Source organism: Gavialis gangeticus, unplaced genomic scaffold (assembly GCF_001723915.1).
Source record: "Gavialis gangeticus isolate Ggan-Ray unplaced genomic scaffold, GavGan_comp1, whole genome shotgun sequence".
Classification (NCBI taxonomy): domain Eukaryota; kingdom Metazoa; phylum Chordata; order Crocodylia; family Gavialidae; genus Gavialis; species Gavialis gangeticus.
In genome coordinates, this window is record NW_017728995.1 from 55,436,027 (window position 1) to 55,445,522 (window position 9,496).

The 9,496-nt window shown below is 37.3% G+C and overlaps 1 protein-coding gene across 1 annotated transcript in view; it reads right to left on the reverse strand.

Moving 5' to 3' along the window:
- CLSTN2 (calsyntenin 2) overlaps positions 1–9,496 on the reverse strand; it is a 715,806-nt gene that overhangs the window by 168,128 nt on the left and 538,182 nt on the right. The window contains exons 7-8 of the mRNA XM_019503079.1: positions 7,473–7,721; positions 6,816–6,937 (exon numbers count right to left, since the gene is read on the reverse strand). Coding sequence (XP_019358624.1) covers positions 6,816–6,937; positions 7,473–7,721 — 371 coding nt within the window. The remainder of the gene's footprint in view (positions 1–6,815; positions 6,938–7,472; positions 7,722–9,496) is intronic.

The following is a 9,496-nucleotide window of genomic DNA, read 5'->3' on the forward strand; positions in this document are numbered from 1 at the left end:
GCAGAAAGGGATCTTGGAGTCATTACTGACTCCAAGATGAACATGGGCCGACAATGTGAGGTCACGGATGGCAGGGCTAACCGGACCTTGTCGTGCATCTCTAGCAGGGCCAAGGAGGTGATCCTCCCCCTCTATGCAACGCTGGTCAGGCCACAGCTGGAGTACTGTGTCCAGTTCTGTGCGCCCCACTTCAGGAGGGATGTGGACAACATTGAGAGGGTCCAGAGGAGGGCCACCCGCATGATCTGGGGACAACAGGGCAGACCCTACAATGACAGACTGCGGGACCTGAACCTGTTCAGTCTTCACAAGAGAAGGCTGAGGGGGGACCTGGTGACCATCTATAAACTCACTAGGGGGGATAAGAAGGGTTTGGGAGAGACCTTGTTTCCCTTAGCGCCCCCTAGCATAACAAGGAATAATGGCCACAAGTTGTTGGAGAGTAGGTTTGGATTAGACATCCCTAAGAACTACTTCACAGTCAGGGTGGCTAGGATCTGGAACCATCTTCCAAGGGAAGTGGAGCTGGCTCCTACCCTGGGGGTCTTTAAGAGGAGGCTTGATGCGTACCTAGCTGGGATCATTTGAGCCTAGTTTTTTCTCCTGCCCAGGCAGGGGGTCGGACTTGAAGATCTACAAGGTCCCTTCCAACCCTACTTCTATGATTATTTGGTCAGCAGGACAATTGAGGATGCAAGAAGGACTGGGGAACACTGTTCCTGGCTGCCAGAGCCAGGGGCTGGGGCAGCCATAGCTGAGGACTGAAGATGTGGCAGGAGCAGAGATTCCAAGTGCTGCCTGTGTCCATGCCATGCTGCTCATCTACATACTGGAACTGGCTGCCCAAACAGAACAGAGCAGGGGTGTGTTTTAAAGATGGCTGTCAAATGCTGGCAGTTGGTTCTGGGTACAAATATGGCTACCAAGTTCTGGCAGCTGGTGCCAGAGGCTAAACTTGAGGCTTGTGGCTCAGTGGCCACAAGGGCACATGGCGGGGCTGGAATGACCTGGCACTAAATGTAGTGCCAGATCTCTGCATGTGTAGCCACTTCCAAAAATTAGCTTGATGCACAGTAAATCTAGTTGTGACTAATTGCATGTGTAGACATGCCCACTGTGTGGCAGAGTCATAATAGGGCGGCAGCAGCAGCGCATGGGACAGAATCAGCTGCTGCTTCCCCTGTCACTTCCCACCCTCAGTTATACTACTGCCGTGTGATGTTATAGAAATAAAACATGTACAGAGCTTGACATACTTGCAGGCCATATTTCAGAGTTACTAGCAAAGCAAGTTTCAGGACCATATAATACTGCTGGCCCTTGCACCACACAATATGCATTTCCTTTGTCAAGGTGTGTGATTAACTAAGGTATTACAACATTTAAAAGAAGAAGAAGCAAAACTTAAATTGGGATTCTCACAGAACATTTTCAGAATTTACTCGACTCATGAAATATCCTTGAGCTACCAAAAGTTGCTTTGAAACAAGATACTGCATAAAATGGATCAAAATAGCAAAGACAGAAAATGGTAAATAAACTGTGCCAGAGAAGACGTTACAGTGTTGAAATGTAATAGACTTGGGATGCTTTGGATACTGCAGAGACTGTTTAAGCCCAGGAATTATTTCTTTTCAGTTACAGGATTAGCATGATTTATCTATCATTTATCTCTTACTAGCTGTGCAGGATGTAAGGTATTTTGTAATTTTCAGTTTGCAGGACTCTTATTAGAGATGCACAGTGCCCTACAGGTCTGCATACCAATTTGTGGGGAAGTGGTTATGAGTTTAAGAAACTCTTTTCAACTCCAAATAGAATAAGCAATTAAATTCACTATTTTTTGTTAGCTGTCCATGACCAGCATTGGATTGGTAAGCCAGGAGTACTTTAATTATCCATAGACAAAGGTAAAGTACAATGTACAGGAAGAATGCAAGTTTATGCCTCACTGTCCTAACAAAATAACTTACTCAACTAGCATTCAGAGATTACTTCAGTCTCTCAAACCACTCACTCACTCATCATCCTCTCTGCTGAATATATCAGCAAGAATATTATTTACGGTTTCTGTAATCTGGACACTTGTTCTCTAGGAAAGAGTAAGACTGCTAGCTAATTTCATGTAAGATAAACAACCATTGCATAGTAACAGCTTTCAGATACTACCGGCACAAATCTAATTAAAAAAAACTAGTCTACCTATGAAAGCTCCATCTAAATACAACCCCTTCAGTTTTACCCTCTTCTAACACAGCTTCATATCTTTGAAAAGCAGTTACTGCTCTACCCCGCCTGTGTACAAGTTGCTTATTTTCCAAAATGAATGGGAGTGTAGTGTATCAGAAGACACGACTGTCTACTAACAACTGTAAGATCTCATTATACATAGTCAATGAATCATTCAATTAAAAAAAGAAGGCCACAATAAGTACTTTCTTTTCCCTCTCCAGTCCATACCAATCCATTTCTTCCTGCATGTGTATGTATGTGTGCACGTGTCCATGTATGTAGAAAGAGACAGAAAACTGATTTATCTAAATAATTTACTTTCCCTGTCTTATTATGTCAAATCATTGTTTTATGTATGATAACACAAGACTTGAAGCTATTCCACTACCCAGTACTTCGGGTTCATTTAGGATTATTCGGAGTAGTTCATTTGCCTTACAAAAGGAATGATAATTTTCAGCTTCTTTATCTATTTTTGCCAGTTTAGAATGACTCCACAATGTTCCTAATCCTGCAGTGCAGTCACTTTTGCAGCGGATCAATGATAATTTTGCCAATGGGCTTCAGGACTGTGCTCAAAATGAGCAAGTGGATAAGCAACAGGAACAATTCTGCACTATGACTAAAACAATTAATATATTTCTGGCTCAGGTATTGCCTAAAGAAGTGTTCTTATTTTGTTGATTTAAGGAAAAAATATCTTGTCTCTGATTGTCTTGACTATTAGCTGGAAAAATGTAATATTTATGGTACACAGAGTGTGAAATATACTGTGCACTGACCTATTTAATGTTGTGATCACTGTTATTGAAAGGCTTTAAAACTATGGCTAAATATTCAGACCATTACTAGGTCTTAGTTCATGCAGGACTACAGAGAGCTGTGACAGAAAGATGAGTTAAAGGAGGTTCAGAAAGAGAAAGGAGAACTTTCCCTATGCTAGTTAGGATGAGGCATTCTGTACTCCTATTATAACAGCGGAGGCAGAGGGAGAACCTGTCACTTTGCTGGAGAAGGAGCCAACCTTGGCATTTTGGGGAAACTTATATTTTTACCCTACTTCCAGAGATAACCAGAGAATAGTCCTATACTGACTCAGCAGTAGCTGCCTAAGATGAAGAAGAAAAGTGTTCCCAAGAGAAGACTTTTATAAACCTCATTTTTTTCTTTTCATGGGCTAAGAGTAACCAATTAAATCCATATTTTAAACCCAGCTGCCAATTGTAGCCAGCAAGGTGCTGATTTACATCTTAATATGTTGATGAATCAACTCAAAATTGGGATCCATAATTAGAAGAAAATATATCATTACAAATATCTCCTTTTAACTTTTAACCCTTTACACAAGAAACCTAGAGAAATTAAGGAGGCTATGATTTTATCAGGTAAAATAAGAGGCATCTCTGTGCTTAATATTAAGCTACAATTACAAGAAGGATAGAGGAGCCACTTCTAACTGGGTATCTGTGATGGAATTGTTTGGGAAAACACTGTAGTTATAGAAACAGAGAATGCCTAAGGGAGACCACTGATTTTGTTGAAATGTATCTGCATCTTGTCTTCCGGGTTATTACTACTGGGCTCACTCAGAAGCTGAAATGACAGCTGCAGTCAATTTCAGAGATGATAAAAGAGGGGTGGAAAGAAAAAAAAAAATCAGTTTTAGTCCCTATTAGTTTTTTCTGTTTCTTACCAGTAAACAAATGCACCTTCAGTTCAAAGCCCTAAAGAAACAATTATCATCCATATTTTTTGCAAATATGCACCCTTAACCTTTTAACAATCCAGTAGTTATAGAGGCATATACCCAGGGTCATAATATTTTCAGATCAAGGGAGAAGAAGAGCTAAATGCACACCACACTGAAAATAAATTCATCAGCCAAAGAACAGATTTAAAAGCCTAACTTTTCCACACCTAACTCTATAGCTGAGAAGAGGAAAAGCATTTAATTTAGAGCAGCTGTATACAAGTTTAGGCTGCTCCCCATGCTGTGCCTTTACCTGAGAAGGAGGCCTGGGACTCAAGTATCTTTCTCTTCTGCAACATAAACAGAATCAAGGAAAGTATATTTGCATGACAACAAGCTGATTCCCATGGTCTGTGCCTTGAAAAGTCCAACATCTTGAATTCTACGTAAGGCTTTGAGCAGCTGGTATCATAAATTCTACTATTCTGCAGCACTAGTGAAAAATATTGCACAAGTCTATGCTCTACATTCATTGATGTTTCATTGATTCTTCTCAGCCTAGCCTGGATAAGATTATTGCCATAATCATGTACTGGTCTCTGATGAGGAACACAGTCTCTTACTCTTTACATTTAATTGTAAGAAGTGCTAGAAGCTGAGAAAAATAGCGGGGTGTAGATTTACTATCCATGAGAAGTGATGTTTACCGTATCCCTTTCCTAGATGTTAAAGCTACCTAGAATACTGTTAGGACAGTAAGAAGTAAAGTAACAGAAGTCTGGCCACACTTATTAAAATAAAAAACTTATTCACAATTAGGCTCACACGCATCTCAGCTGGGAACAGTGCTAAAAAGGTACTGTAGGAAGCACCCAACACTGAGAGGAAATGACCAAGGTCACATACTGAGTCTTTCTACCTTTGATTTCTTTCAATAGCTTTTAAGCAAAAATGTAAGGAAGGATGGAGTTCCTAAAAGTATTTATCCCAGTTTTTATGTTTGTATGGTAGTTGGAGTGGAAGGTATATTTTAAGGTATAAAGTAGTTTTGGTTTGAGACTGAAAAAGAACTACTTTGGACTGCTAAAGGTACCTGGCCCCACTGAGTTTCCTTGGACTTAATGTTGTGCTCTTCAGATGTCTCCAGACCATAACACAAGAGTAATACTAATTTAATCTCAAACTATCCCTAAGAATTTATTCAGTCATCTCTACAAGAAATAGTCATTACAAAGAACATGCATGTTCAGCCAAGTATTTGAAGCTATGTTTAAACTTCAGTTAAAGAACTTGAAACAAATTGCTGGTGTAATTGTCATAATTTCATTGATTTCATAGAAAAATTTCCCCACAGCCACAGGCCAAAGTCATTCGCCTTTCTTTGTTGGACATTAGATGCCACATCAGTAATTTACTAAGTGTTGACATAGGCACTCAAATTTAGCTCCATTTATACATAGCATCAAATATAAACAGTATACATAATGGCTAATTCTCATCCACACCATGAGTGCTAATGGAGATCCATGTCAAGGCTAGTCACAAGCAAGAATGTGGTTTGATAAGAAAAATGGAACTTCAGAGCCCAGATGAAGAAATACAGTATTTTTTTTTTTTTTTTAATATAAATGGGGGGAAATGTAATTCAAAAGCTGTTGCCATGTCTATGTTTTCAGGTATGTTTCATTTTTTTAATATTAGAAAAAATATGCAAGTGGCATGAAGACTGAATCAAATAATCGCAAATTATATGAGAGATGAAAAAGCTTGTAATACAAATGAAAAAGTTCTATTAGATGATTCTGTCCATCCCCTCTAAAGGAAGATTATCCCTGACAGTATATTTTCCAGTCCTTTGTTGTAGCTAAGTTACTAGGGTTTTATTCAAATTCCACTTATTCGAAGAATTTGGTCCTCTTTCTTCCTAAAGTTTGAAAAAATATCTACCACAAGAGAATCTGATTTAATTTGGCTTTCCATATCAAAATGGGTCATGTAAGTTCTGTATAAGCAATCGGGATTTTAGCTGTTTATTCAAATTTGTAGTTTTACATGATAGATTCATTTTAAGTGCCCTGATTTATAAGTCTTTTTATGGTAGTCAAAACTATAGTAATTGAAACTAAATCATATTGTCAAGACTTTAGACTATTCTTTAGTATAAGTTCAGCTTTTTAAGAAATATTAAGAAATGTTCATTTCAGGAACACCAGTGTTGACTCTAACCCAGGCACTATGAATAAGAAACAAGTGCTATGTATAAACATTATATATAGGTTCATTATCATTATCACTATCACATTTGATATTCAGGATACTTAGAAAGCTAGAATTATTACTATGAAGAAATATAAAAAAATGGACTGAGCAAATATTAGTAAATTTAATTTGGTCAGTGTTTGTCTAGATGACCCTTTTCCTGACTAGAATTTAAAATTCTCCAGAAAGTGACTTTCACCTAATTAATAATATTTTCTCTGTGATGCTTTCTTCATAATCAAAAGAAATGAAATATAACTATGTAACTGCAATTTGGTGGAAACGTCAGCATACACTATTAAACACTGTTCTCTCGATCTGCTGTGGCAGTTATTGGAAAGGCATATATCAGTTCTGCTGTACTGATGAATTAGAACTTTAGTGATAAATGAAGAGTTTATAGGAATCAATGCAACATGATGACCTTACGTAGATTACTGGCAGCAAAGCTGAACTAAGGTTTTCTGGATCTCAACACACATCATTCTACCTGAGGAAGAGGACCCCACTAAGAGGCCCACTTTATTAACTCAAAGCCAGCAGCAAATTAATGAGCCTCTGTGGTCCAGCCTCCAGAGAAGAACAGCAAGCCAAACTGTAGGAGTGGGACACATAATGAAAAGAGCTCAAGTACCTGATCCAGCTTCCAATGGAATTCTGCAGGGCGAAATGTATCTGCCTGGTCAAAATCTTTGCGCAACAGGAACACCAGCCGACAGTTGTGCACATAAAGGGCATAATGGTGTCGGTTCATTTCTAAAAACAGGTACAAATAAAGAGGCTTTGAGGAGCAATGATTGACCATTACTTGGGTTGAACTGATTTTGTCTCAGAGGAAATTCTACCTAAATACGCAATTTCCAATTCAAACACACTAAAATGCATGCCATATCTCAGACTCAGCTCATAACAGGCCTGGTAGAGACTGCATGTGCTTAGCACCTTCCTGAATCAGACCCTATAAATTTAGTTGGTGAGATAATTATGTCAGCACAGTTTTCAAATCAATATTTAATCCAATTGGTTTAATTTAATATTTGGAATTAATGTCCCAAATAAAACAAGAAAAAATAACAAATCTCTCCTTTTTGATAGCCATTCCACAGATGTGATTTGAGAAATTATTCAAAAACAGAAGTCCTGCTGGAAATTTGCACTGAGTGCTCGGAGAGTATTCAATTCTATTAACTGATGAGGGGGAAAGGAAAAACAAAACCTGATGTAAAGAAAAAAGCATTTCATTAACATCACTAGGATCTTTGCCAGAAAGATTTTAAATATACAGACTCACCTGTCTTGTCTGAGTTACAGAGAATAGTTTCTTTCTCTGCTCTTAATCCTGGACTGGGTCCATGCTTCATCCACATTGTGATGGTGAACTGATCAGTTAAATTCTTTGGTACTATTCCATCAGGAATTTTGGCTCCTTGTTTGCCATCAAATTTAAAAATCATGTCATTGTTGTCCATCAGAAGCCCTGCTGTCCAGTTTGTTATTGCACTAGGTGTGGGTAATAAATCAATGGCACCTGAAGATGCTCCTGAAGATGATATACAATGAACAGAACAATGACATGAGAAAGCTATTCAGTTAAACTCACTCTAGGGCAGATTCTATCTCACACTGTATTAATAGGCAATATTTTATTATATAAATGGTACCCCCTGACTTCAATGGCAGAGGCAAAAAAACTTTTATATGGTATTAACTAAAACAAACCAGCAGGTTCTGTAAATTATACAATTTATACATAAATGTGTTTTAGAAAATGTTTTAGAGAGATTATTTCTTTTCTCTTCCTTCCTTTGACACTATAAATAAAGTCCTCAAGTACCCTTGTTTACCTGAAGCTCCATTTTACTTGCTTTGGTGAAAGATAAATATGTTTTATAATGATTTAAAATAGCATTAATGTTAGTGTTTTCTAAGTCTGTTAGTTTTGGAACAGAGAGGTAGTTAGTCTGAAATCAGGCAGAAGGCAGGGTAGATTTGCACTTTATAGGCTAACTAAATTAGATGCAATAGATTTCATAAGCAACAGCTCACTTCATCAGAGAGTAATTTTTAGAACTACTAACATGAGAAGGAACTGTTTTTTGTCCACTTGGAGTATTTAAAATCTCCCTTCCCTGGTGATGTAAGTGTTGATAATAGTTGGCAATGTGAGGTCATCAAAAGTTTTATAGTCATGTGTTTTGAGCGTCTCCTACAATTTCCATCCTAAACCATGGAAATTCAAAATAAAGGAAAATTATTAGCATGTTAAAAATAGCAGAAGTTAAGTAATATCTCTGACATTACTGTTTTTACTAATTACATGGCAGCACCCTTACATCATGTTAATAAATCACTAGCCCAACTATATTCCTTGATAGTTGTTACTCCATTTGTCCTTGTATAATGATTACTAAGAGACATTTAAGTGGTAACTTATGACTGAGATCAGCCATTGAAAAATGAATGATTAATGAAACTACCATCAGCTATTCAGCATTTCTTTGATGGAATTAATTTGAAAAACAAAAAAAAGGAAAAACTATGGTACACTAAAACTAATAGGACAGAAAAATGCTTTAGAACTGAATGACTAGGAAGCACAGTGTATTTCCTAAAACCTACAATTTTCAGGCTTTTTTAAAATAGCTAATGACTTGTGCTCTTGGAGTCAATTTATTAAGGTTACTGGACACCATTTAGCATAAGTTACATCTGTGATAGTGACAAGTATAAAGTAGAATTTGTTTATGGTTGATGTTCCTTGTTACTGACAAATCTCAAAAGGTAACAGAACATCTCAAAAAATGAGATACCACTACCTAGAAGAAAAGCACTCTTATGTCTAGCATTGCGTTCTATAAGGGCTGTATATGGGATTATGTCCTAGGCAAAAACGCCTTCCCTTCCTTTTAAGTACCATATATTGTAATAATCAACATTCAGCTTTACAGAAGCATCTGATAGCATTTAAGAACTCTGAAATTTTTATATATTTCCATGACCTTTATAACAGTTGGAAAAGTTGTTTTTATTATTATTACTATTGTCATTTAAATGTAATTTTAAGGAACAGTTTTATCAGGCATAAAAATATACATTTGCAAACTGTGCATAAGGAGAAACTGTGTTTATTTTATAAGTGCTAACTGTGGTAACACACCAGGCTGCATTGCCTAATACACAGATGTTATCTATTGGAAAACATCAAACCAATTTATCCAGATGGCTCAATCTACAATACATTTTATTTCTGGGGAGTTTTTTCTACATTATACAAGTCACTAAAGAAATCCTTTACTTATATGCAGCACAAGTAGC